Source organism: Musca domestica, unplaced genomic scaffold (genome assembly GCF_030504385.1).
Source record: "Musca domestica strain aabys unplaced genomic scaffold, Musca_domestica.polishedcontigs.V.1.1 58, whole genome shotgun sequence".
In the NCBI taxonomy this organism is placed as follows: domain Eukaryota; kingdom Metazoa; phylum Arthropoda; class Insecta; order Diptera; family Muscidae; genus Musca; species Musca domestica.
Genome location: NW_026712360.1, coordinates 312,365 through 339,703, shown reverse-complemented (window position 1 = coordinate 339,703; position 27,339 = coordinate 312,365). Strand labels below are relative to the sequence as shown.

At 34.6% G+C, this 27,339-nt stretch overlaps 5 protein-coding genes across 12 annotated transcripts; 3 read left to right on the top strand and 2 right to left on the bottom strand.

Moving 5' to 3' along the window:
- Positions 1-292: 292 nt before the first annotated feature.
- On the bottom strand, positions 293-6,698 carry LOC101895315 (LIM domain kinase 1). Of its 3 annotated transcripts, XM_005184458.4 has the most exons (7): positions 6,566-6,698; positions 5,492-6,240; positions 4,866-4,952; positions 3,481-4,768; positions 3,266-3,420; positions 1,591-3,209; positions 293-1,519 (listed from the first exon to the last, which is right to left on the bottom strand). In XM_005184458.4, the coding sequence occupies exons 2-7, from the start codon at positions 6,205-6,207 to the stop codon at positions 1,104-1,106; spliced, it is 4,281 nt and encodes a 1,426-aa protein (XP_005184515.2). In that variant the 5' UTR covers positions 6,208-6,240; positions 6,566-6,698; the 3' UTR covers positions 293-1,103. The 3 variants fall into 3 exon arrangements, with proteins under 3 accessions (XP_005184515.2, XP_011292899.2, XP_058984800.1); XM_011294597.3 differs by lacking the exon at positions 6,566-6,698 and having other exon boundaries at positions 4,866-4,940; XM_059128817.1 differs by lacking the exons at positions 4,866-4,952; positions 6,566-6,698.
- Positions 6,699-7,404: 706 nt separating this feature from the next.
- Positions 7,405-10,004, top strand: LOC101895842 (uncharacterized). The gene is made up of 6 exons (XM_011294599.3): positions 7,405-7,422; positions 7,520-7,693; positions 7,776-7,969; positions 8,032-9,288; positions 9,356-9,709; positions 9,777-10,004. Exons 2-6 carry the CDS (start codon positions 7,564-7,566, stop codon positions 9,912-9,914), a joined length of 2,073 nt encoding a protein of 690 aa, XP_011292901.2. The 5' UTR covers positions 7,405-7,422; positions 7,520-7,563; the 3' UTR covers positions 9,915-10,004.
- A 402-nt stretch (positions 10,005-10,406) lies between these two features.
- LOC101896123 (electron transfer flavoprotein subunit alpha, mitochondrial) lies at positions 10,407-12,002 on the top strand. The gene is made up of 4 exons (XM_005184463.4): positions 10,407-10,532; positions 10,604-10,692; positions 10,763-10,903; positions 10,991-12,002. The coding sequence occupies exons 2-4, from the start codon at positions 10,651-10,653 to the stop codon at positions 11,798-11,800; spliced, it is 993 nt and encodes a 330-aa protein (XP_005184520.1). The 5' UTR covers positions 10,407-10,532; positions 10,604-10,650; the 3' UTR covers positions 11,801-12,002.
- A 984-nt stretch (positions 12,003-12,986) lies between these two features.
- LOC101896400 (flavin-containing monooxygenase 3) lies at positions 12,987-16,910 on the top strand. Of its 3 annotated transcripts, none has more exons than XM_005184465.4 (6): positions 12,987-13,074; positions 14,456-14,669; positions 14,728-14,920; positions 15,148-15,319; positions 16,071-16,606; positions 16,678-16,910. In XM_005184465.4, exons 1-6 carry the CDS (start codon positions 13,071-13,073, stop codon positions 16,846-16,848), a joined length of 1,290 nt encoding a protein of 429 aa, XP_005184522.1. In that variant the 5' UTR covers positions 12,987-13,070; the 3' UTR covers positions 16,849-16,910. The 3 variants fall into 3 exon arrangements, with proteins under 3 accessions (XP_005184522.1, XP_019892627.1, XP_019892626.1); XM_020037068.2 differs by lacking the exon at positions 12,987-13,074 and adding an exon at positions 14,232-14,378; XM_020037067.2 differs by lacking the exon at positions 12,987-13,074 and having other exon boundaries at positions 14,385-14,669.
- Positions 16,911-19,830: 2,920 nt separating this feature from the next.
- Positions 19,831-24,921, bottom strand: LOC101895035 (V-type proton ATPase 16 kDa proteolipid subunit c). Of its 4 annotated transcripts, none has more exons than XM_005184456.4 (4): positions 24,763-24,921; positions 23,797-23,898; positions 20,660-20,849; positions 19,831-20,557 (listed from the first exon to the last, which is right to left on the bottom strand). In XM_005184456.4, exons 2-4 carry the CDS (start codon positions 23,870-23,872, stop codon positions 20,353-20,355), a joined length of 471 nt encoding a protein of 156 aa, XP_005184513.1. In that variant the 5' UTR covers positions 23,873-23,898; positions 24,763-24,921; the 3' UTR covers positions 19,831-20,352. The 4 variants fall into 4 exon arrangements, with proteins under 4 accessions (XP_005184513.1, XP_011292898.1, XP_005184512.1 ...); XM_011294596.3 differs by lacking the exon at positions 24,763-24,921 and adding an exon at positions 24,082-24,222; XM_005184455.4 differs by lacking the exon at positions 24,763-24,921 and adding an exon at positions 24,026-24,178.
- Positions 24,922-27,339: the final 2,418 nt, after the last annotated feature.

Sequence of the window (27,339 nt, the reverse complement as noted above, 5' to 3'; positions counted from 1 at the left end):
CTGCTACGATAGCAGGCTATTAAAACAGGTTTGTATTAAACATTTCTTTTCACTTTTTGTTTTTTATTTAAGTTTACATATTTTGTAAGTATTAGTAATTTTGTTTTTATTTATATTATAAATATACGCAACATTGTACATTGTTTATTTTATTTATCTTACATGGTTTGGGTTGTGTAAAAATGCATAAAAATATTGAATGTTTTAAGTATGTATATATATATATTTATGTATATAGTTGTCTCTAATACTAGTCTCGGTTCGTTTTTTTTTTTTTGTTTTTAATAAGAAAACAATGGCTCTTAAAATACAAGTTAACAATTAATTGAGAGAGTATTTGTTTAGTTTAAGTCTTAGGCAACTAGACTATCTGTGTGTTACTAAGGAAAAGAAGCAGCATTTTTGTAAACGTCTTTTTTAGGTTTATGTCTCTTAGTTGAGCAATCAAATTGACATTGAGTTGAACAATTAATTATTAAAGGAGATAAGTTTATAAAAATGTAATTGTATAAATTAAGACTAAAAATTGTTAAAATTAAATACTGTTAACATTTTAATTTAACATAATGGCATTAACATTTAGAATTATTGTTCGACTTATCATTTACAAAAAAATAAGAAAAGAAAAAAAATAGTTAAACAATTGCTTAATGCTAATGGCACTAAAAAGAATATCGCATAAAAACGCGTTTGTTTGTCTTTTTGTTTTTGAAATACCTAAAGGGAGGGGGGAGGGGGTTATGTTTATTGTATACATATAAATATTCGAATGTGTATATGTTATGATTTTTGTTGTTTTTGTAAAATTATTGCATTTTACTTACATATCTTTGTATGTATGTATGTATATTGCTAGATAGAGATTGGTATATTATTATTATTATGATTATTATTATCAGGCACTTAGAAACGTAGTTTCTTGTTACTCATCCCAAAATATTCACATTCATGATTTATGATTTTTGAGCAACCAATGTTACCGAACCAATTCAACATTCGTGTCGCATTCTTTTTAGTTCGTTTGTTTTTTTTTTTTTTTGATTTCTAAATCGAGTATTATCGAGGTTTGGAGATTCATTCCGTTAAGCAAATAATTTCAAAAGTTAACATCTGGTAAAGAATTGAGACCTAGAAACAGGTTGTCGTTTTTGTTTCGTTTCGTGTTCGGTGCTACGATTTATGTGGGTTGATGTTGATGATGTTGCTGTCGTTGTTGTTGTGGTGGTTGGGGACAGATTTGTGGACGGTGGTAATAATTTTGTATATGGTGGTGACGATGATGATGCTGCTGCTGGTGATGCGGTGGTACATGTTTCTGTTGATCTAATTTCGTTTACTTTGCTATTATTGTTGTTGTTGTTGTTATTGGTAATGTTTGTCTTGGCAATAGTGGCTGAGGATTGTTTCTTCTGATCCGTTAATTTAGCATTTAAACGATGCACTTTTTCTGGACTTAAAATAGTAAGGCGATTGCTGGGCTTTATTGCGGATGATGTTGCGAGAAGACGATTTCTAGAAGCTAAAAAGCAGGAACGATAAAGAAATTAATCTCAAACTTTTTTCAAATTATTTTTAATTTTAAACACTTACTTGTTGGCAAATCCGGCTGCTGCGGCTGCTTTGTGGCTGTCACCCGTTTGGCTTCACTTGATTTCGTTGGCGACAAAGTACGACGACTAAATCCTTTTGTCTCTTCATTTCTGGTGGGTGACGAAAGATTTAATGTTCGCCGTATACTTAACAAATTACTGGACACCTTCAGCCGGCCACTACCACCAAGGGGCTTTTTTGTTTGAGCAATTGGCATTGAAGATTCCTCCGACGGTGCTGTGGGCGTTATATCCAATGATGTTATGTAGCTTTTAAAGGTTCCCTCTTTGGGCAATTTTGCTCTCTTGGCCGGACTTGTCTCTTTCTTGTCGGTTTTCGACGTGTCTGTAATAGAGATTTTGTCTAGATTTTCCAAAGAATCGGAATGAGGTTTATAGAATTCCTTTGGCTGTTGTTGCGTCATTTTTCTACCAAATACCGGTGTTTGATTAACCCGATAGGTGTTCTTCAGACCATCAGGGCTATCCGTAGACTTGGTTGGCTTCAAACGCTGAAACATTTTCAAGGCTTCTGGTGGTGATTTAAAAACTTCCTCAGATGTGTTTATTTTGAACAGGGAACGCATCGAATTTTGTGAGTTATTGAAGTTTTTGCGATTTGCTTCCTCAATTGCATCGAATTTGTTTTTACACAAATTCAAACGGGTCCTAAAGTCTTCAAGTGCTAATTTGTACGATTTATCGGCAAGATTACGTTTTATATTGTCCAAGGAATCCAGAGATTTCTGTTCCTCATTAGCTGCTATGTTATGGTTGTATAGTTTATTTTGACTTGTACGATTTTCATTATTTTCCTGCTCCTCGTCCTCCGCCGGTGTTTGCCTTGCTCGGTCCGTCGACTTGGAGTCATCTTCCATTTCCTCTACTGTCGTTGTGAGGACTGTTTGTTCTTTAATTTCTTCGGTCGGTTTTCGACTTTCATCATTAATCGATACACCATCCATGCCGGCATTGACTTCGTGATAATTGAGACTGGTATCACAACTCGAATCGAAATCGGAAAGATTATTGAGATCTCGCACATTATTGATGTGAAGAATGCCACTACGATTTATGTCCAAAATAAAACCTCTATCCAAGTTTCGTTTATTTTGCGCTGTCTTGCTTTTGTGACAATCATTTTGCAGTGTCTCCTTGACGGCCTCCAAAACCCGCTCTGTGCTTTGATCCTCACCCCCGCTCAAAGTGCTCTGGGCCTGTAGAAAACGTTGTCTCCTTCTGGCGCGCATACTGTTGTGTATTCGTTCTCCACTTGGTGAAAAATCCTTTCCCAAATGTGGTGATTTCGGTATTCCGTCCGGCAAAAGCAAGCTATTATCTTGTTTGTCTTCCTCCATCGATTCTTTGGGCCCATCATCTTTTGGGGAATCTTTTAGGTTTGGATTTGTGATTGGAAAATTTGGTTTGCCATTTCCCACTTCATCTAAATTATCTCGACTCAGATTGGATTTTGGAGTCAAGATATCGACTGGTGTTGAACAAATACTGCCACCTTGATAGCTGTCAATATCATACAAAAGTTCATGGGGAACAGGCTGCCCGGACGATATATATGTCTTTAAACTGTCCAGCCACACTTCCAATATCTCAAAGGAGGGTCTAAAAATCCCCAAGCAATTAGACAATTTTATACATCTAAGAAATCTTATTCTTACCTCCTATCCGGATTTAAGTCACAACACAGAAATGTTATTTTGTAAAATGCTTCGGGACACTGGTTACAAAATGTTTCACGAAATACCTTCTGATTTAGGCCAAAGTCTGAGGTGCGTGGCAAAAAGTCAGGATCCGCCTGGACACGACCAATAATCTAAAAAAAAGATTGTAATAAATTATTGCTGTTTCCAACAGACAAGCTCATTAAAAATACCTCACACAGCACAATGCCAAATGAAAATACATCAACCTTTTCATCATAGATGTGACCTTTCATCATTTCCGGCGCCATCCAATATGGGTTACCAACTACGGTGTAGCGTTGTCTGCGTTGTCGGCTCTTGCTTCGTCCCCAGGTTCCCGTTTTACTGGCACTGTTGTCTGTCTGCGTCTGTTCTGTGCATTTTGTACTCAAGGAGGTGTTGATGATGCGTGCCAATCCAAAGTCGGCAACAATTATGGTTTTGTCTTCCCGAACCAAACAATTTAAAGAGTTCAAGTCACGATGGATGATGTCTTTCGAGTGCAAGTAACACATTCCACATGCAATGTCCTTGGCAAAGGAAATTCTCTCTGTCCAGGTTAAAGGCAATCCCGAGTCGTGCAATAGTTCCTTTAGTGAGCCACCGGCCACATATTCGGTTACCAGATGCAGACGCTTTTCTTTGTACAGTACTCCAATGAATTTTAGAACATTTTTGTGATTTAATGACTTAAGAACGGCCACTTCTTTGAGAAAATTCTCCTGTGCACTTTCATCCACGCGGTAGAGCTCTTTCAAGACCATCACCTCCTTTGTGTTGCGATCTGTTACCTTGAAGACTTGGCCAAAGAAACCCTTGCCCAACATTTCACCCACAACCAGATCGGAGGGACGAAAAATACGCGAAGGTTGCTGTTCCACACGAAAAGATTTCGTGCGGGACAAATCGTTCATTTGTTGCGTTTGGTCCGGATGTTGTTCGCCCATGAGTTTGGACATGCTTGAACATCTTTCCTTGCCACGAAATGAAACTGAAGTGGTGCTGTTCGTTTCACTGTTCGAACTTTGATTCAGAAGATCGCTTGCCGCCATTTGATTTAGGTTTTTGTATTTGCGTAATTGTCTGGTTTTAGTTCCACTAATGTAGCCCTCATCTTTTCTCTTGTAGATGCGTTCTTTATCCTGTTTCGTCAGACGTGTGGGTGACCCACCATCGTTGTGGCTTATTGCAGTGGTGGCCGTGCTTGTGCTACCACTACTTTCGTAGATACGTCCAAACACTTCCACACTCGACGCTGAGGTGGCCAAAGGCAGGGACACTTCACTGGTGACCTTCTTGATATCCACATTACTGCAGCTACGACATACTTGCAAGGGATCATGTTCCACCGTCAGCTGGAGGATCTCTGTGCTACGTATCATTTTATCGATCTGCTCTATGGAGTTGTCACTCACGGGTGTACCATTGACTTCCAAAATCCGATCTCCCACATGCAGGTTGGTGAGATTTACATCAATTCTGTCATTTAGTAAAGAAATCAACAATTAATCATAGGTTTCCGACACAAACACATCCTTTGGTGGATTAAATTGATGAATGTGTTTAATATTATTACCTATAAGCCCCACAACACTGATCAATAACCGATGTGATTAGGGAGAAAACGTATTTGCCAACACGTCCATAAACTCTACAAATGAACCTGGTAGGTTTTAGTTTTGTTTTGCGGTAACCAAAGGAATTAGAAGGGTATGCGTTTTGAAAGAGAAAATGATTGGGTCAGAATATTAGTAGTGCCAATTATGAATGATTTCTAGTTATTAGTAATGCAAACGACTACAATGCTTGTGGAAGTCTATAACGGGTATCATGATGATTGTTTTGTACTGATAGAAGAAATACCTATATGTGGTGGTCACAAATTTATTTATATATACATTTTGTTATTCCGTAAACATTGCAAAGAAGTAAACCTCTGCTGTTTGATTCAAACCTCTTTCCTTCGGTTTTTTGTTGATAAGAACGAAGTACGCCAAAGTAACATTTGTACATATAAATGCAGTGACGACACACATAAAGGTAAATATAAGTATGTGTTTGTGATATCTGAAGTTAAGGATTATATTTGCAAAATTTTAATTGATAAGGTTAGTTACATACTTTGATAAGAAAAAACATGTAGCCAGAGACTTGGCTATTGTTTCTCCTAAATACTTTAAAATTGCTCTTCTATTCACTCACTCAGATATTCGAACAGCAGGACATAGTTCCGAAGAACTGCCTGTCAGCAGACCAGTCTTTCCATCAACTGTCGACGTCGAAGCAGAATTATATACACGAGAATACCAATTATCCGGATTGCTTAACTGATGATGACGCTGTGCTACATTTATATTATCAACAGACAACCGCAAAGTTGGGGTCACATCTTTTGGTATTTCCACCAAGCGTATAGAGTGTAGCGGTTTAACGCTTTCGAATGCCGAACTGGATGAATTCGTCAATCTCCTATAGCAAGTGTCACAATACAGTTTTGATCGTTCCAGCAAAGCAAACGCTTCGCCAAAGCCTATAAACGCCTTGCAATCTGTGCAGCAAAAACATTCCGGATGAAATTTGTGATCGCCGGCCACCATAACAGGACCTGATATGAAATCGCTGCACTGTTGGCATGCCTCACCAAACCGTTGGTAGTAATCATCGCGACAGAAGAGTAAGCCCTCCTTTTCAAAATACCAGTTGTGTAAATGATTGTCGCATACTGAACAGCGAAAGCAGTCTGTGTGCCATTCTTGGCCCAAGGCTATGGTATAATCTTCAGCATTCGAGGAGTGTAATTCATTGAGGCAGCCTGCACAGGTCGCAGTCAAGCGTGGCAAACTCTGGGAATTATTGTTAGTACAAGATTTATGTAAATGTGATTTCGTCGTTGGCGTTGTTGTTGCGTTGGAGGACATGTTCAATTTGCCATAGGAACGTCATATAAATATCTGTGGAAACAAATGCAGAGGGTACACATTAGTACTTGAATACCTTGCTCCACAATAAGACTACTTGTCTCCGCACTCAAACGCATCCAATTTAGTTGTTTGTACCTTGGATGTTGTACACTTTTGTTTGTCATTGAAATTGAGCAAGTAAACACAACAGATTACATTGGTCTCGACCCATGATTCATTCACAAACAGCTCACAAACAAAAACAAAGTTACAAACAACAAATATTTTGCAAGCCACTCGCGACGGCTCGGCACTCAATTTAATGCGTATTATTGGAAAATTATATCACGAAAACATTCGACCCCTGATCTCTTACCTTTTGAAGAAATTTAGAAGAAAAAACATGAAAATTAAACGGAGTTTGGGATTTTTCGTCGCCTTGAATCGAATGGAATGTGTCAAAACTAGGGATAAGTAGACCGAATTCGTACTATAAGCTAAGCTTGCCATGTTTACATTTAGCCATGTATTACACTGGTGCATGCAGAGGCAGGGATTTTCTTTCATAAAATCTTTTCAATATCAAAAATTGTTAGAACATACAGAATATTGTTCTTATTGCAATAAGTGGCATATAAATATTTGTGTATAATATATTTGTATTCAATTTTCTGTATAACTTTTTAAATAAGAGGTACTTAAAATAATTAAGAGTTTGTAACTTCCACTTATTCCCTAGACAGGCGGGGAAAGTTGAAATCATTTGCTTTAGAAAATGGCAGAATGATTCGTAGCTGCTGATTAAAAGATAGCCATTTAGTTTTTGAATTTTTCGTAGTTTTTCCTTCTCGTGATTTTTAGGCAAAGCCATTTGAAAATTTCTCAATTCGACTAGTTTTACCAATTAAAGAGTTCCGGAAAACACAACTACTGTTTTCATACGAAAATTGACGGACTAAAAGTGTGGCAAAAACATTTTTTTTTTTAAAAACAGAAATTCCGTAGCTTGTTTTAATAAAAAGTGCGATAGAGAGAAGAAAGTTTTGGTCCATACACGACTTAATATACATGTCTTATTATGAGTTCCCTACTATCAGCTGTTAAATTTCCCAAAGTAGACCTTTACTTCTCTATTGTTTTGAGGAATTTTCAATCTGGCAACTCTGCTCACAAGAACAAAAACAAATCCAATAACAGAGAGAGACTAGGGAACCTTGAATTTGGAATACTTAGGTGAAGATATTCCAACATATTTTTCAGTTTCTTTATGGCCATTTTTCTTATTTCTTACTTATTTTCGGGTATTAAATGACATGACTGACTCGTCCAGTTGTACTTTATCTGAGACGCAAGTAAGGATTAAACTCAGCGAATATGAGCTCATTATTTCGAAGCCTAAGTGGAGTATCTAGTAAACGAGAAATTGCAGTAAAGGAGGCAATTTTGGAAGCACTGCAAGAGAATGTGAAGGAGATAGAATACGATGTTCAAGACAAAGGAGAAGGTCAGTATAACATAAAACACACGTAGTTCTCAACGGATGAAAAGGCTGGGATTGGAATTGATTCTTGATTTTGATGTTTAAGGAACGATTATTGAACTTTGTGAAAGTTCCAATAACTTGGTAACAACAATAGAAGCTGTCTTTCTGCATGGCCTTAAGGATTCATTTCTATGGCAAACTTTAAGCATTATCAATGGCGTGGAGGGTGAGCGCAGACCAGAACCTAGTTTTTACTCGCCCATAATGGTATTCCTACACAAAGAAGTAATAGAACAGGTAACATTGAATTTGATATTTCGTAAAACCTAACTTGATTAACAGTATTTTTTTAATACTAGATAAGTTCGTTGACTCAAGTAACTTCAGAGGTTGGCATGTGTCGTGCATGGATTCGTTTAAGTCTCAACGATGGGTTGCTTTCCTCATATCTAAATAACATGGGCAAGAACTCATCTTCACTGAGTCCATACTACAAGAAATATGCGTTAATTAAGGATACATCACGTCTGGAGAGAGCAATTCATTTGATAGACAACGTTGAGAGTTTAGCGCAGTTTAAATTGCCATATAATACCAGTCTTATGAATCAATGGCCGGATCAAGCTCTACAGCTCTCAGGACTATGGACACCTACAATGAAATCCTGTCCCATTAGCAGCGGCTTAGATGTAGCCGGCTCTTTGGTGGAGGAGACAAGAGCAATACCCATGCCCCAGCCGTTGTGCACAAATCAACTCTTTTCAGAATCTATATCTAACAGTCCATTTCAAAGAAGCACAAATTTTGCCGCGGACGAGGGGAATACTCGTATGAATGTCGATCTATTTTTACAAAAAGTAGAGGAAATGGAAGAAGATACATTAGGCGAGGAGCCAACACTAGTGCAACACTCTCCACTGACTGATGAAGCGGCTAAGGAAAATATTGAAGCATGTGTGGAAGTCAATGCAAGTGGCAGTAATTCTCTTAGTAACCTCATGCAAAAATCCTGGTGTTCTGATATGAATTATGGAGACAGTAATTCCCAGGAGCGTCCTTTCCACTTTCAACGATCCCTTAGTTTAACGAGTTCTGCAAGCTCTTTGAGATCACCTGCAACAGATCGCTGCAGCTACAATGCATTACTACGCAAACATGAACGTCAACGGGAAGTGGACTGGACCGAGGTGTGGGAAAAGTTTTTGTTACAAAATACGACAGGAATTGCAGTTTCGCAGTCCACTATCAATTGTGATGATGAATGCGAATCAAATAAGTCGGACTTTGAAGTAGTGTCCGGAGGATCTTTGGAGAAATTTGACATACAGGAGTTACAAGAAATGGTGGAACAGCTATGCAAATTGGCTAGAGAGCCTGGATTGGATGCTCAGGGATTCTTGTGCAAATCATGTCAACATCCCTTGGGAATAGGTTACTCCAACTTTAGAGTTTGTTCAATTAGTGGAAGCTACTTTTGTGATAATTGTATGGACATGGAACCCGTCATTATACCAGCAAAAATAATTTATAATTGGGATTTTCGCAAGTATGTGGTGTCGAAAAAAGCTGCCTCATTCCTGGCAGAATTTCGTACACAGCCATTTATTGATCTTAAGGTAAGGGGCGATAACTTTCCTTTCGATATGCACAGAATGAATTGATTATATTTGCTTCAATTTTAAGCTTCTTAATCCAGATATATACAATGCTTCAGAGGCAATGGCCGAATTACAGGCCTTACGTATTCGACTCAATTTTATACGAGCTTATCTGTGCACCTGTAGCCCCAAGAGCTTTGAAGAATTGCAACGGTTGTTTTTCGGAAAAGAATATTTGTACGAGCACATTCATCAGTACTCCATAGGAGATTTGGCAATGATACAACGTGGTTTGTTGTACCAGAAATTGCAGAAGGCATATAAAGTCGGAGAGGCTCACATTTTAAAATGTCCCCTATGCAGTTTAAAGGGTTTCATATGTGAAATATGCAAAGGGCCCAAGGTTCTATATCCTTTTCACATCGAAACGACATACCGCGTAAGTATTTCAGAATAAATATCACTTGTGTTATTTTGATATGAATTTGATTATCTTTCGTGGACAGTGTTCAACATGTGGGTCTGTCTTTCATGCCGAATGTTTAAATGACAACCAACCATGCCCCAAATGTGAAAGGCATCGTAAACGTGTTGCCTTATTTTCGCCATCCCCAGATACTGGCGAGGAGGAAAAGGAAAATTGAATAATTATTTAAAGTATACATTAAATATTGTTATGTGTCGCTCTGTCTTAACTCGGATATAAATAAACCAACGCTTATTTATTAACATAACATTGGTTTTTTAAACATATTGTAAGTAAATGGTACCACAGTGGCGCAATCAAGGCCATATCAGAGTGAACTTATTATGCGTTATTAATAAAACGACATCCACAGATTTTGATTTTGCCTTATGGTTCTTATTTTATTTATGGTGTACTCCAAGATAGGATATATTTGAAAGAATAGCGTCAGTGTGTGCTCCGTAGAACAACAAAAATTGTACAAAGGAGACACAATTTAACTTTCTCCAGACGATTCAATGTAACGTATATTCCAAAATATATTGCATTTTAAATTAAAGTCAACATTTTCTTTAATTTCTTTTATTTATAAGTTAATAATTGTTTACTATATGTTATGTACAATAACAATATCTAATGTGAAGAAAAACAAAACACAAAAAACGCTAACCGTCATGAATGTGTTTCAAACACAAAGCACCTGTTGCGCCGTCACAGTTTTACATGCGTCTGGCTCTAAAGTCTGTTTCCGACCTTTGATTCCATTTACTCATTTGCTCTGTTGCAGGAGAGTAGAGTAAGTTATTTAATTTAATTTCCACTATTGAATCCCAATTTGATTAATTAAAATAAATTTTGTCATTACAGCAGTGAAGTGCTTTGTGTCCATTAATAAATTTCTGTAGTCTCGCAAGATGTTTGCAAACTCATCACGTAACTTGTTGCGTACCAGCATTGTAAGTTGCTTTTGATTTTGCATGTTTAATTGTGCTACGAAAACATATTTTATTTTTCATATATTTTTAGTTCCATCGCTGCAAAAGCACGTTGGTTGTAGCTGAACACAATAATGAGGCATTAAATCCCGTCACACTGAACACAATTGCCGCAGCCAAGAAGATTGGTGGCGATGTTACGGTTTTGGTTGCTGGCACAAAATGTGGCCCCGTAAGTTGACATGATGATGTTTGCATAACACTTATTATTTTATTCGTCGACATTCGTTATCATTTGCTTTCTCCTGTCTATTAACAGGCCTCTGAAGCTGTGGCTAAAGTTGAGGGAGTTGCCAAGGTTTTGGTGGCTGAAAATGACGCCTTCAAAGGTTTCACCCCTGAATCATTGACACCCTTGGTCTTGGCTGCCCAAAACCAGTTTAAATTCACCCACATTTTGGCTGGTGCCACCGCATTCGGCAAAAATGTTTTGCCTCGCGTAGCAGCTAAATTGGATGTTTCACCTATTTCCGAAATTATTGATGTTAAGAGCGAAGATACCTTTGTGCGCACAATTTATGCCGGAAATGCTGTTCTCACATTGCGTTCGAAAGATCCCGTGAAGGTTATTACTGTACGTGGCACCAATTTTGCTCCCGCTGCTGCTACTGGTGGTAGTGGTGCCGTCGAACCCGCCCCTGCTGGCGACTATGCCCAGAGTCTAACCGAATTTGTTAGCCAAGAATTGACCAAATCTGATCGCCCAGAATTGACTAGTGCCAAGGTTATTATATCAGGTGGTCGTGGTTTGAAATCTGGTGATAACTTCAAATTGTTGTATGATCTTGCTGATAAATTCGGAGCTGCTGTGGGAGCTTCTCGTGCCGCTGTCGATGCTGGCTATGTGCCCAATGATTTGCAAATCGGCCAAACTGGTAAAATTGTAGCCCCCGATCTATATGTTGCCGTCGGCATTTCCGGTGCCATTCAACATTTGGCTGGCATGAAGGACTCCAAAACAATCGTCGCCATTAATAAGGATCCTGAAGCTCCAATTTTCCAAGTTGCCGATATTGGTTTGGTAGCAGATTTATTCAAGGCTGTTCCAGAATTGACTGGCAAATTGTAAGCGATTTTTCCTCCGCCTGATCAGTAACAAGTTAAACTTGGTCGATCAAAAATAAATCATGTTTGTGAACAATGTGATTGGATTTAAGTGCATTTAATTATGTTATAACTAATTGTAAGAAGAAAAACAAAACAGCGACATAGAAAATTATGAAAAAAGTCAAAAAATCAATTAAATAAATTCTGAAATTTTTATACAATAAGAGATGTACTTGATCGACAAAATTTGTTCGTGTGCTTGCTTCCCTGTATTTATTAGAATTCATTGTTGTGTAGTTGAGTTTCTTATCAACAATAAATATCGATGTTACGCAAGGCGCAAGTCGTCACTTAACATCCAGGTTTGTCAGATTTATTTTAATTTTAGTTTGATTAACAGATGTATACCATTCGGGACGGGATGCTTCAACTAGTGTTTGCCTCAACTCAAGGAGTTGAAATTTGAATTTGAAGCAAGGTTTGTTCTGGATCTTATTAAGACAAAAGTTAAACAAGAGAGTATTAACTTACGACCATTTAGATTTATTTACACCCAAAATGCTTTCACTAAAAAAACAATTTAGGTTTACCATTTATATCAAGATTGACGGTCCAATAAGTTCTCTATTTAGCTTTGTATTGATTTCTGTACACATGCCTAAAAGTATGCATAGAATTTTAGAATTGCTTACGTCCTTTGTAAAGGTGTGACATTAATGTTATTGATGTGATTTCTTCCACTGAGTTTAGATAAATGAAATAAATTAAAAAAAATTACTGGATATTGTAGCAAAATTTTGAGAGTATGTGTATGTAAAAAATTGACCTGTAAGTTTTCAGAAAAACAATAATTTTAGACATAGTTTCATGTTTACCAAAACAATTATTATTAATTTATCGCTGTTTTCACTAAAATATTCAGTAATCTACAGGTCTTAGTTTTATCTTCCATTTCAATAGAAAAACGATGCTATCTCTAATACACAACAGTAGTAAACATTGTTGTGGAAACCTTTTTATTATTTATCTATGCGTCTCAAGTGCTATTTTAATCAAGACCCATTGTCTATAAACACGTTTTATGGACACTATTTTGGGTGGGTTGCAATATGTATTGCCAAAATGAATGTTTGAATCAACATGAACTTTGCGCATACAGTAATCATTTCACTTATCAGCCGCAACAATGTATATATCAATTATGGATGCGTTCCAGCCAGTCAGTATAGCAACGCTTCTACACTTCAGTAGCATAAAAATATATATTACGGAAATATAGAAAATAAGAAAACATGGGTAATTATTTAAAGTTTTGTTTTCCATATTCATTGGTGATGGTGATGTAACGTATAAATATGTTTACATATTTCCAACTATTGGCAATTTGTGTTGAAATTAGTGTGTTGAGAAAATATTTTCGAAATGCAAAGTTAAAAAAATACTAAAGATAGATCAAATGTTGAGTAAATTAATGTGTATATAAATCAGTCCCTTTGTATCCAAGTGGAAAGTTTTTAACAATAACAAAAAGTAACATCGGATTAATACATTGATAATAAAATGGAAAGTTTTTTTTTTACAAAAGCCTTTTTTGCAACTACAAACAGAACAAATAAAAATCTTTGCTTTGATAAAAAAATATATATATTTTTGTTATCAAATATTTGTACTTATTTATAAATCCATGGTGTAAATCCAACCTGCAGCAGATATGATGATGATAAAGATAATGATCATCCGATCCGATTTACAATTTATGGCATAGAGTAACAAACTTGAATGGCACCATAATTTTACAAAGTAGGTGATCGACGATGATGATGAAATCAATCAGAAAATGATTTTTATGTTTTATTGATAACAGATTTTCGTTTTGCTACTTAAAGACAATGTAGCTAAGGAGTTTTCAAAAGGCCAGTTGTATTGCTGGTGTTGTTGATAACAGCTTTTTTACTTCTTTTGAAATTAACAAAACAAATGAGAGTACACATATGTACATACGGGAGAGAGCGTCCAATGTTGGTTAACTAACATACACATGGCCGCTGTTAAGACACTTGGCAAAAAATTTTCCTTTCTTTTTATGTAATAGCTAGTTTATTTGTTATTGTTGTTGAATCGTAGTAGGTTACTGGTGACGACAAAAGACATTATCGTTAAGAAGCCTTCTTTCCATTTTGAGATAATGTTGTTTTTTTTTGTTGTTTTTGCAAAGATGAGCAGAGATAGTCGGGAAAACTCATCACATTTCAGTAAACGCCCGCCAGTAAAACGCAATTTGCGTGGCAAGGCACATTGTCAAAAGCACTACTAGCTCTGGCCATAACTACCTGTTGCGAAGTTTTAGTTCAAAAATCCAACGGAGTTTTGTAATTACTTCTGCTCAATATAACTTACTGGCCAGCGCCTATGAATTGCTTTCCTTTTAAGAAAACCCAAGAAAACTGGTCAGTCAGGATGTCATTCAATTGTTATTAAATGAATGGCGCCACCAAAGCAATTATCTTTCGCTAGTTGTTAGCTGTGCATACCTGGCTGTAGGGTATATAGTTGTATCGCCTGGTTTCACTAGCTATAGCTATAACACTAAATCTATTTGAGTAATGTTTACAGTATATGTTTAAACTTTTAAATGAACGGTTGTTGATTTTTCCTCTTTCTTACGATTTGAAAAAAGTGACAACAATGACCAATGGTACTGGTATAAGTGTGTGTGTTATTGGTGCTGGCACAGCAGGACTTACGGCTTTGAAAAACTCTTTGGAACATCAGCTGAATGTGGTTTGCTATGAACAGGGCAAAGTGTTGGGTGGCACCTGGGTATACGAGGATCTGTCGCCCAATATTCGTGACGATGATGAAATACACAGCAGCATGTATCAAGGTCTAAGGTAGGATCTGCACGCAATTTAATTTATGCGAAATTTGTCTTAAAATGCTCTGTTTCAGAACTAATCTCCCCAAGGAAGTAATGGGCTATTTGGATTTTCCCTATCCCCAATCGATGCAAGAATCTTTTGTAGGTTCTCAAGTGGTTTTGGATTTTTTGAATTTATATGCCGATCATTATAATTTAAAAAGGCATATCAAATTTCAACATGAAGTCGTAAGAGTTAAACCACGCTGCAATAATCAATGGGAGGTAAGTATTTGTCTGTGTGGGTGTGCTTGTGAAATTTTTGTGTGAGGGGTGTGTTTTATTTATATTGAGCGATTTATTATCATTTATAAATGTGAAAAAGCAATAAAACATATGGATTATTGTTTTAACCAAGCATTTTTTTTTTTTGATTTAAATACAAGTGAAAACTTTTCGAAGAAGCTGCAAAAACCAGAATTACTTCTAAAAGATCGTGTGTTTATTTCCAGGTCCACGTTTTAGATCATTGCACAGATAAGTGTTTTGTGACCGTGTTCGATAGAATCTTTATTTGCAATGGTCATTACACAAAGCCTCAGTATCCTCGTATAGATGGAATGGAATTATTTCAAGGTTGTAAAATGCACAGTCATATCTATCGAGAACCACAAAAGTTTAAGGGTAAGTTTTGCAACAGACAGAATGTGACCGCAATAAAAAAAGCAAAAACATAAAAAATCTACTTATTAAAGATTGCGTGTAAGGTGGTTCGATAACTGTAATTTCAATTAAACCAGAGCGAAATAAGATTTATTATGACCATAGGAAATAGCATTTAATTTTACAAAAGCAATTAGTCATGTTAAACTTGTCGAGTTACATACATCTGGAAAATTCATCTGTTATTTTATGAATTTAAAAATTTAATTTTTTTATTTATTTTGGATGAGCAACATCATTAGTTTCAATGAAATAACTACAATTCTTCCATTTAAAATATCCAACAAAACAAAAGTAGCCCAAACTTGTTTTTTTCTCTCGTTTACTGTTTAAAAATATTAAAGCAACTCCCTCGATAGAACAGAAATTATAGGAAATATACATACATATATAAACGCTACTATTTAATAAGCCAACCATTGCAATTATCGTGCTCACACTGTATATTAAGAATTCAAAATTCGTTTTTTGCAATTCATTCATTGTCACCAGCAACAAATCTTATGTAAATGAAGTGGCGGCAATATAACATTCCGGTTATACGTCGTTGTCTCACAACTCAAACAACAATATCAGCTACAACAAATAAAATAAAACAATTAAAATAATGCCACCACTATCAAATTAGAATTCATGACATTCCTTCCGAGACATGAAAATGTTGCATTCAAAATAATAATGGTACCCTCCTCCTCTCTGCCCTGTCCGATAGGTGAAAATGTGCTAATTATTGGTGCAGGACCATCCGGCATGGATTTGGCTAATCACATTAGTAAAACGGCCAACAGGATATTTCTCAGTCACCACTTAAAGGAAGCGCCCGATACAGATTTCATGGGAACCGTTACACAGAAACCCGATGTAAAGCGTTTCACACGAACAGGGGCTATTTTCAAAGATGGCACCGAAGAGGAGTTCTCTTGCGTCATATTTTGTACTGGCTATCAATATTCATTTCCATTTCTGAGCGTTGACTGTGGCATCTATGTGACCAACAACCATGTCCAACCACTGTACAAACATTGCATAAATATTCAACACCCTACTATGGCGATCATTGGTATACCATATCTGGTTTTGCCCACACAGTGTTTCGATCTGCAGGTGCGATTTGCATTGAAATACTTTGTCAATGAAAAAGAGCTGCCTTCGACAGAGGAAATGATGGAAGAACTTCGCCGTGATATGAAGGAAAGAAAAGAACGGGGTCTGTCCGAGAGAGATGCTCATCAAATGGGTGAAAAACAGGTCAGTGCGACATAGCAACAGCACATTCCATAGTTTATAATTTAAAACTAAACCTCTATCTATTGTTTCAGTTCGATTATTACAAAGAGCTTGCCGCAGTTGCGGGCCACAATGTGAAGCCGGTCATTGCTAAAATTATGAAGGACTGCTCCAAGAAATACATCTATGAACTGGAAACCTATCGCGAATACCAATTTACAATTGTGGATGATGAGTATTTCGTTAAAGTACCATCAAAATGAAAAGCTGTTCTTGAGCTTTATTCTCTGCATTTACTGTTATCATATTTTTACATACATTTTTTTTAAATAAATTTATAACAAAACATAACAAAAGAAAGAAGAAATAGTTTAGTACTGCATGCATACCATCATTTATATTATCAGACAAACAGTAGAATGGTAAGAAGGGTGGCCTTTTGCAGGGCGTCATTTGGCAAGAGAGTTCTCAATACATCAGACCATTAAATATATTTACCTTTTTGCTAACTTATCTGAGCTACACAGTCCCATTTCATATTTCAATTTCTGCGAGTCTAAGTGAAGAAGACATTCATCAATTTGTACCTCGGCAAATTTCATAGAATCCATAATTTTATATATTGGACAATGTGCTATGTCAAAATTCCTCTTGATGGTTATTAGATTGTCCCCTTTTAATTGTTCCCATTTCCTGCTATAATCAAACAACTTTACACCAAATTATCCACCTTATACGCTTGTTAATTGTAAGTATCAACCCAACTAGACATTGTCAAAAAATCCTTTGTTGTTTTTAAATCCCTATCTCATGCTACTCTTAACCTTTCTATGACACATGTTTCTCATCATTAAAACAATAAAACAACAAGTTTTTTTTTGTTGGAAATTAGAAATTACAATTTTATTACATTCTCTTTTATATTTCAGTTTGAGTTTGCTTTTAGATCTTACAGCAATTTATTGTAATGTATTTCTCGCTCTTAAAAAATGCCTCGAAAATGATGGAAGATAGGCTTTTTGTTAAAAATAATTGGATAACATTAAACATTTTCCTTGTGCCGGAGCAAGTGTGGCAAACAGTTGGTAAAATTAAGTCTATACTCCCAAGATAATGGCAGCTTGAACACCTCCACATTTTCAGCATCACAAATGTCTTGGCGAACAAGGGCCCTCGGAAGAATATTCTGTTGCATTTTTCCACACATGTTTACCGGTACTGGCACCAGGGACAAGGAAAACGTTTACTGCCCTTGTATTTCTAGATAAATAATAATTTCTAATTAATATTTGAGTGTGTGTGTGTGTTGCGGGGGTATTTTTACGATTTTTTTGTAAAGGATTTTTTCGTTTTTTTGTTGTTGTGGTTTCTTTTCTCTCTTGTTTCACATTCTTCTCTCGCGCTACATAACATTTTTCTTTAGTTTTATATTATAATTATATAATTTGCTACTACAATTTGTTGTTACTTTTTTGTTTGTTTGTTATGAATTGTACATTACATTATACATAATACATATACATATATAATTTGTTTCATTATTATATCTTTTAGTTTAGTTGCATATCTATACAATAACAAAGAAAAATCAAATGGAGTTTGTGATTGGTGGTGGTTAAACATTTGAAAGAAAAATCATAGGAAAGTTAACGATCAATCGACCGATCGATCGAACGGTCAATGATCTGCTGTTAACCATCCGGGTTCTCTTTCAATTCATTTCGTTATATATGCATATGTTTTAAATATGTATTCTGAATATATATAAATATATAATATAAATACCATAAGTTTTTTTTTTGTTTATAGCTTATCACAAAATGAAAATAATCATATAATTATTCATTATAGTCAATATATTATTCTTAGAATTGAACAATAATTAAACATAAAAATATAGGACTTATTCGTAGTATATAAATGGTTGTTGTTGGTTGGTTGATTGGTTGTGTGTATATGCAGGAATGATTAGCAGCTTGTCTTCAATTTTAAAAAATCAAAATTTGCCAACAGACTGCTGATCATAGAACATATGAGTCTAGGTTTCAATTAAATATTTTTTCGAAATAAAAATCTATGTATTCGCACGCTCGATGTTTGTATAGGTATATATGATGATTGTTGTTGTGTGTGTTCTTTTCACATATACATATTGAGGTGTGTGTATGTGTGTGTGTGTAAGTTCCTTAAAAAAGAATACTTTTTGTTAATTGTAATATAACAGTCTAAACTTTTATTTGTTTAAAATATTTAACTAAAACCTAATTTATCTCTTTCTAATGCGCACAAAAGGGCACTTTTTATAATCCTCAGCTCTTATCCCCTTCCAGCTACCCCATTATTAATCCCCTGTAACGGGGAGATGAGTAGTTGGATTCGGGATAAGAACGCGAATGATGGCATTTCTTGGTTGTTGTTGTTCTTAAGTGTCCCCTTCTGGATAACTCCCTTTTGCGGTGTCTTTGATTTTGGTTTCTCTCTTTGTCGTTTTCTTTTGTTGTTGTTGTTATTATTATTATTAATATGATGGTTGTTCATTAAGTATATTATTATTATTGTTGTTGTTGTTGTTTTATACTGGTGGTTTTCTCACTAAATTTCTTTAACATTAAGTATTTATAGTATGATGAAATGGTTTGTTGTTGCTTGTTTTGTTGTTTCAATTTGTTTAAATTACATTATTTGAATATTATATTTAATAGTTATGTGTGTTTGTGTGAAGGTGTGTTTCTGCAAAAATTTCGATAGGCGGGCGAAACAAAACAAATTGAAGAAAAAATGTTCACAGAAATTTTGTTTCTAAACAATTAACAAACGAACAAATGTATGTGTGTGTCACTTGTGTAGATTTTTACAATTAAATTATGAATTACGAAAAAAAAATAAAACAATAAAAACAATAACATAAGATAACGCAAAAAATAAACGAAACTAATAATTAAAAATATAGATTTTTTTAATAATGAAATAAAAAACAGGCCAATAATGAAAAACAATCTATCTAAGATTCCCTATTGAAAAACTGCAACAACATATCAACAACAATTATTGTTGCTTGCCAGCGTCGCCGCCGTCTCGGAGGTTTTCAGACAATGTTAGCGGGTACATACTTTCAACTCGAACCAATACAATCTATTCTATATATACAAATTGCATTGATTAGATTCACACCACAAGATGATGATAGGATAGATAGAAGTGATGGTAGTTGTTTTTGTGTTTTGATTAAATAAAACATTTTGGGATTGGTTGAATGAACGATTGATTCTTTTCGCTATAATTTGTACAAATACTTGATTGATTTCATTCAAACTACTAACACTGTGTTCTTTGTTCTTTTACACGTTAAAATGCAAACCTGTCTGTTTTCTCAATACCCATACTTGGTGTGCTGTTGGTTGTATACCTTTGTTATACATTTGGAATCTTGTACACTTTCATCGGCAGTATTGAGAGAACGGTTGGAGGCGGCAGCAGAGGCGACGACTTTGATGATATCTTCTTGCAATTACTGACATTCGAATGATCAGTAATTGATTTGATGATGATGGTAGTGGTGGTGGCGATTGTGTTGCACTGTTGCTATTTGACACTGTTGTTGTTGCTGCTGCTGGTTGACGATGTTGGTTTTGCTTTTGAACAGGTTGTTGCGTTTCTATATCAGAATATCGATATAACGAAGAAGATGATTGTTTTCTTGATGGTTGCTTTTTATTATGGTTGTTGTGTTTGTTGTTCTTATTGTTATTGTTGCAGCATTGAATAATTTATTTGGTGTACAAGTAAATGGCAACAATGAGACCGTACAGACCCAATACTTCAGCGAAAATGAGAATCAAAATCATACCGACGAAGAGACGAGGTTGTTGAGCTGTACCTCTGACACCGGCATCACCAACAATACCGATCGCAAAACCTGCCGCTAAGCCTGAGAAACCTACAGCCAAACCAGCACCCAAATGGATGAAACCCCTGTGAAAATGAGAAAACGAAAAAATTATAATTTTGTTGACATGGGTCCACAAATATCAAGAGCTTTTTTCAATGAAGCGGACGAAGCGGAGTTCTACTTACTTGTAAAGGGAGTATTTTGAGGGTTCATCCAAAGCACCAGCAATAAGGACAGCTACGACCAAACCGTAAATGGCAATAATACCAGCCATGACAACGGGAATAATGGATTTCATGATCAATTCTGGTCTCATCACTGACATAGCAGCGATACCAGTACCTGACTTAGCTGTACCATAGGCAGCTCCCAAAGCTAGAAAATATAAGTGGGGTATATTTTAGTATTAATATTTTTAAGTATTTAAAGTGGGAGTGATGCAATAAGAGGATACCAATTACCATAACTCAAATAACTTCTCCATTAAAAAAAGAAATAATAAATATTAAATTTATTAAATTTACCGGTCATTATGGTGATCTTGTCCATATTTTCCACCAAAATAAATCCCTATGATTTTGTCTACATTTTCCACCAAAATAAATGCCTAAATTCCCTTAAACTAAGATGTAAAAGAACATTTTTTGGAACTGAATGGCTCCATTTTCTTTTACCATAATTACCACAAAAATCGAAACCAGTTTGAAATTTGAAAATTGAATTTAAATGTTTTTTTGTAAATCAAGATAGGGTAATGATCTTGATTATCAGTACCTATAACAAGTGCGTTTTGAGTTCATTCCTCAAAAAATCAAAATCAATTCCATAAAGTCATGCAAAAAAAATCAGTGCCCACGATCAATTAGCAAAATTGACTGAAGAACTGGCATGGCAATAATGCTGCTGCTTAATTCATTATATTAATTTCGTTAACTTCATTGTTTTTACGCTGGTCATGTGATACTTCAAAAAGCTTGATATCCATAAATAATTTTTGAAAAAGCTTTTATTTCCTACAGTTACGCTCTCCCCCATTGTGAAAGAGAGTGATAACGACTTTAATATCAACCATATTTTCAGCAAAACAACAACAACACACTGACAACTTAAACAATATTGCCAGACAGTGTGTTGTATGCGGTGTCAGGGGAATTCTCAAGGGGAGTTGCTTTGACAAAAAAAAAAACGTTAACACATGACTACTATAGCTGGGTGGAAGTGCAAACATGCCTAGCATATTATGATAAGAAATATGAATATAAGAAAACAGTTATCTTCATAGTAATTTTTTTATGGCAGGAGAGGGAAGTGCGGGGTACATATGGAATGGAATAATACCAAAATCATCAAACGTATAAATCAATAAAACTGAAAACCAGTTTTAATTGCAATGAATTAAAATTAAAATTGTTATTTTTGTTTGTCAATTGAGAGAAAGAGGCGCTCTTCAAATTGGCCGATGTCAACGATGCTCTCTACGAAATAAAGGCCCAAAATGGAGTAGAGGTTTTCTGGTTGTTGTTGAAGGTAAGGCAACCAACAACAACCACAACGCTAACGCCGTAAAAATCAGTCATGTGATTAACCGTAACTAGCTTCTCTTCTTACACTATGTGTATTTTATTTATTATTACTAACATATTTGTACTTGAATGAATAATTACTGCAAAGCAAAATGCATAACAAAGAATGAGGTAGAATGAAATAATTCAAAAAACGACTGTGTCATGCACAAAACGAAATTGTGGCCACCTGTTTTTGTTTAAACAAAATGAAAGTTATTGATTACGATTTTCTTTGAGTTATTTATACAAAATTTGTGTTATTTTTAAGTTTATACCCATAATAAATAAACGGTATTCTGTTTTTTTGGTTCATTGATAATTATTATGGTAGTTATGTGGGAGATGTTATCAATGCTTTTATTTTAACTATGTTCCACATTGACCTTTTTAGTGTTCCATCTTACGCATCATCATTTTCTCGAGTATACCAGTATATTTTTAGTAAAATGGTACATATATATGTACATATTTATATATCTACATGTACATAGTTATGTACACATAAAAATGATGGTCGACCTTTTTTTCCTTATTCCTTTGGTAATACAAGACGAAAAAGGAGTTTGCGCACATCATGCCATTAAAAGGCAGATGAAAAAGGAATGTAAAACATGATGTGGGTATTAAAATATAGTTATATTACAAGGGAATAAATCAATTATTGAAAGAGCCAATTAAAACATAACTCAATTGCAAGTTGATGATGCACGCCCCATAAATAATTGCAGTACGTGTAAGTGCAATTGGGAATCAGCTTGTAAAACAAAAGAAAGTATACAATAAGGGACGAAGTCTGTACAGAAGAGCGATAAAGAAACGTGATCTCCCCACCCCTATAACTGTAAGGAGCTTGCATACAACGATGTTCATTTTTTAGAACACAACTGCGGCAGTTTTTATCTTATCAACAAAATTAAATTCTTTTACACACAAGCAAGCATGTGATTAGGAACACCAAGAGGAGTAATTGAAGCAGAAAAAAATACGGCAGGTAGAGGCATGTGATTTATATTTGCAGAGTTCACATGAAACTTCTTGATATGATGTTATCTATATACATACAATGACCAAGTTTTTGGTCAAGTGGCAACTCCATTGTAAGCCAAGTCTTGTGACTTGACAAGTAAAACATTCTTTCTACACATAAATATGAAGGTTGACTTAACCTACAAAATTTGTTGAAACACGTAAACCTTATTTTCTCTCTCTCTCTCTTCCTCTCCCATTTCTATCTACCATAGAAGAAATTAGAAGAGAAATCGCGTTGACAAGAACATTCATAATGGGATAATTGTAATTTAAGGAATTGTTAATTTTTCAGAATATAATTTTCTTTTGTTTTTCGTTTAGTTATTCTTCCTTTGTACGTTTGCACATTTTTCATACTTTCCAATTTCATTTATTCGTTCTTTTCGCAGTGGCCGTAATTCGTAAATATGCGTATGTATTGAATTTTTTCACTTTTCATTGTCTCTCTCATTCTCTTTACATTTTTTTCTTCAAAGAAAATCCTCTATTTAGTGGCTGTATCTGCCAAGATACCCGATTCGATTTTCCCCCAACCGTAGTTACACCTACATATATATCTATTTTTTCTATTTGTTCACAAAAAATCCCCAGACATTCCTTCTTTGAATAGGAATTTTTCATTTTTATCGATTACAAAGCTTTGTTTAACGGAGAAATTACTATGTGTCATTCGAATCGAGCTGGATGGATGATGTTGGATGCATGTATTGTTGTAAATGATTACTCACCACTGAAGATGATAGCTGAGGCGGCTCCCATAACACCGAAGAAGGGTCCGTAGATTGGATTATCGGAATCGGCCATTTTAATGTGTTTAAATTAAGGAGTTTCTACAAAGAAAATTGAATTTTTGTTTTAAACTTGTATTTACTTGTGTAATTCGCTTATACGATAGCTTATTTGGTTCTTCTTTTATATTGGCAAATGAAGAGCTTTCTTTTTTTCTTTTGTCTTTACTTTTATTTGCTTGGTTTTATGAATTTGCACTTCACACAAAACAATTGCGCCTTTACTTTCAGAGGAGTAGCTGCGAGTATTCTCTTCGACGGTTGCCAAACGACTGTTTTTTACTTAAATCGACGACCACACATGAAAATGTGACGTTGTCATTCATTCACTCACACACCAACAAGATTTGGGACGACTGTTTGCGTGTTGCTTTTCCTCTCTTCTGATAAGATATAAATTGACGTACAATTAAAAGTGGATTCATCAGCATCTAAAATCTGTTTTTTGTCATATATATTTTAGATTATTTTCCAATTATTCTAAATGATCTAAATAATGCATCAATTTGTTTAAATCAAATTTTAATAAATCCATAAAATATCCATGACGTTAACTTTGGTTTCTCATGTCTCCGCAAAACAGTATGGCAACATTGTATCAATTGTAGGAGAGCGATGACTGAGAATGCCCAATGCTCAGAGAGATAGTAGTTTTTATGGAAACTTCAAGTTTAAAAAATTTCCACAATTCTTATAAATTTATTTCATGTATTCAAAAAAATCCCGTAAGTATTATCCTTAAATTCACAATTTCTCCTGTTGGTGGTTTGAGTTTGATGTGGCAGCGCAATTGTTTCGTTAAACTTGTGTCTAATTTCCAATTCTTTCGTTTATCCATTTTGTTTTGTGCTTATGTATTTATTATATTTGTGTTCACTTTTATTATTTTTTTTATTACAAACTCACTTGACTAAGAAAAGAATTTGTTTTTTGGTTGTTTTAAAAGCTTTTGGCCTTCTTCGGTTATTATTGGTAACTGGCGAGGAGTTGCTTTGCGTTTGAGTTTGCGACTGACTTTCCGAATTCATATCATTTCAAAAGTCAATTCCGTATGTTGATTTGCAGTCAAAGTCATATGATTTAAGTCATATGCCCAATCGAAAATCGATAAGACAGACTACAGATACCTATAGTCGGATTCTCTAAATCACAGTGAAATTATAACTCTGGTAGTTACGGTGGAATGATAACTTTGTTAGCGCTGTTCCATACATTCTGATAAGAAATATAATAAGTAAAAATAAAAATAAATAACTAAAAAATATTTATTATAGATTGTTTTTGCTTTTAATTTGTGTATTTGAAGATAATACCTATTTACATTAAACTTAAGTTTAGTTATTTTTAATATTAAATACACATGTAGGGAAATAGTTCGCATATACAAAAAATCTCTACCAAACATGGAGTAGGTGTGGGCGAACTAACGAGTCCTTAGATACGAGAACTAAAGAATACCTTTATAAAGAAATATACTAGCCAGTGGGTTTCGACAAGCTAATTTGGACTCACTGGCCTTTAAGCTAGCTGCAAAATGATTTGCTAAAGACCTTCCTCACCCTTTTCAAATTATACACCAACTATATACTTAGATAGATATTGGATTGGATATAAATTAATAGCCCCGATCCATTAACAATCCTTGTCAATCTTAGTTCTGTAATTAGAATTTTTAGTCTTTTTTAAATAAAAAAACTTCCCTTGCAATCTTTTAAAGATATTCTCAGAGTCTGGGCAATTCCATTGTGGATATACTTAAAAAATTCTATATTATATAAACTATATATAAATTTATATAGCGCACTTATAGTATGTTTATATTATATTTATACTATAAAAATTAATTTATGCTTTTGTCTTTGGTTTAAAAATTTGTAGACGATGTAGAAGAAATCTCTTTCATATAAGTTGTTTCTTATGGCAGAGGGATTTTTTTTCGTGAAACTTTACATGGAGATTAACGTAAACATGGACCTACATGACCCGTTTATGAACTTGGCAAGCCTATTGACAATCGTTCGAAAGATAACGTGATAACGTTTTTAGGGTTTAGTCTTACATAATTTGAGCTCGGGCTTCGTAAAATAAAGTGGAATTCTATATCCCTTACGCTTTAATTTCTTATTTTTACAATTTTGTAAATAATATATATGAATTTTTAAATAATATTAGGGATACGTATTATTGTGGTTTTTTATTTTCCTAATTTGGAACAGAACCTAATATTTAAAAACTAGAGTTAGACCTTGTTCTACCGATATTAAATCTTAGAACAGAACAAAGATATAATTAAATGAAAAAGAAATCATATAAGTTGTTTCAATTGGTTCGGGAGTCATAGGAGAAATACACCCATGGTTTTTTGTACCCACAATTTTTACCCAGCAGTCGAAAACCGTCTCATGGGGGACCCAAAATATCTGATTTTATTAAATATTTTTAAGAGATGTTTAATAATTTGCGAAACTGTGATTTCTTAAAATATGTTTTTATTATATTAATTGAATTCGTTTAATTATTTAATAAAATTAAGAAAAAACTGTTTTAATGGCTTTTTGAAAATTCATGTGTATTATAGGTGGAAATATTTTACGACATTTTATAAAAATGTAATCCCGAGACCCCTTGTTTTATAGGCAATCACGTGTTGATATAAATACAATAAATAAACCTCAAAATTAGTAGAAAAAGCAAAAAAATAATAAAAGTTATTTACGTTTTCTATTATCAGTTCAACACATAAGTACAAACATATGTTTACCAAAGCGATGTATTGTTGGTATCATGTTATCTCAAATTTTCTTCAATGCTTCCATCGTCATAAGAGTCTCTAGTTCAGAGGTATATAATGTGTGTCATATGACCTCACAAAGAAAACCAAAGAGAAGCAGAAGTAGCATTGCTGTATATGTATTCAATTATGAAGCTCAGGGCATTAGAAGTATGCCGAAAATTTCAACAGATAACATTTGTATTTAGACGTTAGGTCTCATGGCATGGTCTCATGGTAAGAGTTTTTAGAGCAAACTTTAGTCGTTGAACATACAAATCGAGGTTTAATTCAACATTGAAAAAACCTTAATTAATTATTATTTCTCGAAAATGAGAATCGTTCGATCAGTTATGAAAAGCGTTGCATTTTTTGCTATGGCTATCATTTAGCCATTTTCCTTTGGTTGTTAGAGTAAATTATTTATTTAATTGAATTCGTCACTAAAAATGCTAACATTTAATGTAATAACAAAAGAAACGTTTAAAGGAACAATAAATTATTTTAGATTATAACTTTGTTATTTTAAAAGAACGGAGTTTCAAATGAATTTTTTCATAGAATCTCAGTTTTTTACTTTATTTTACCGTCTTCATAAATGATTTGCACACTTTTGGCCGCTGTAATATTGTATTCTAATATAATATCAACAATGTGATAATTTTCACAGATAAACAAGTATCATGTGCTTAGATAAGAAATATAAACTGATA

Bases quoted from the DNA above. Each gene is read 5' to 3' on its own strand.
- LOC101895315 (XM_005184458.4), bottom strand. From the start codon at position 6,207: ATGTCCTCCAACGCAACAACAACGCCAACGACGAAATCACATTTACAT. The intron at 3,210-3,265 runs GTAAGAATAAGA...GGGGATTTTTAG, and splicing joins GACTTAAATCCGGATAGGAG to ACCCTCCTTTGAGATATTGG. The intron at 1,520-1,590 runs GTAAGTGTTTAA...CCTGCTTTTTAG, and splicing joins GCAGCCGGATTTGCCAACAA to CTTCTAGAAATCGTCTTCTC.
- LOC101895842 (XM_011294599.3), top strand. From the start codon at position 7,564: ATGAGCTCATTATTTCGAAGCCTAAGTGGAGTATCTAGTAAACGAGAA. The intron at 7,970-8,031 runs GTAACATTGAAT...TTTTAATACTAG, and splicing joins ACAAAGAAGTAATAGAACAG to ATAAGTTCGTTGACTCAAGT. The intron at 9,710-9,776 runs GTAAGTATTTCA...TTTCGTGGACAG, and splicing joins ACATCGAAACGACATACCGC to TGTTCAACATGTGGGTCTGT.
- LOC101896123 (XM_005184463.4), top strand. From the start codon at position 10,651: ATGTTTGCAAACTCATCACGTAACTTGTTGCGTACCAGCATT. The intron at 10,693-10,762 runs GTAAGTTGCTTT...ATATATTTTTAG, and splicing joins ACTTGTTGCGTACCAGCATT to TTCCATCGCTGCAAAAGCAC. The intron at 10,904-10,990 runs GTAAGTTGACAT...GTCTATTAACAG, and splicing joins CTGGCACAAAATGTGGCCCC to GCCTCTGAAGCTGTGGCTAA.
- LOC101896400 (XM_020037067.2), top strand. From the start codon at position 14,395: ATGTTTAAACTTTTAAATGAACGGTTGTTGATTTTTCCTCTTTCTTAC. The intron at 14,921-15,147 runs GTAAGTATTTGT...GTTTATTTCCAG, and splicing joins GCTGCAATAATCAATGGGAG to GTCCACGTTTTAGATCATTG. The intron at 16,607-16,677 runs GTCAGTGCGACA...CTATTGTTTCAG, and splicing joins ATCAAATGGGTGAAAAACAG to TTCGATTATTACAAAGAGCT.
- LOC101895035 (XM_005184456.4), bottom strand. From the start codon at position 23,872: ATGGCCGATTCCGATAATCCAATCTACGGACCCTTCTTCGGTGTTATG. The intron at 20,850-23,796 runs GTGAGTAATCAT...TATATTTTCTAG, and splicing joins CTCAGCTATCATCTTCAGTG to CTTTGGGAGCTGCCTATGGT. The intron at 20,558-20,659 runs GTAAGTAGAACT...TCATTTTCACAG, and splicing joins TCAAAATACTCCCTTTACAA to GGGTTTCATCCATTTGGGTG.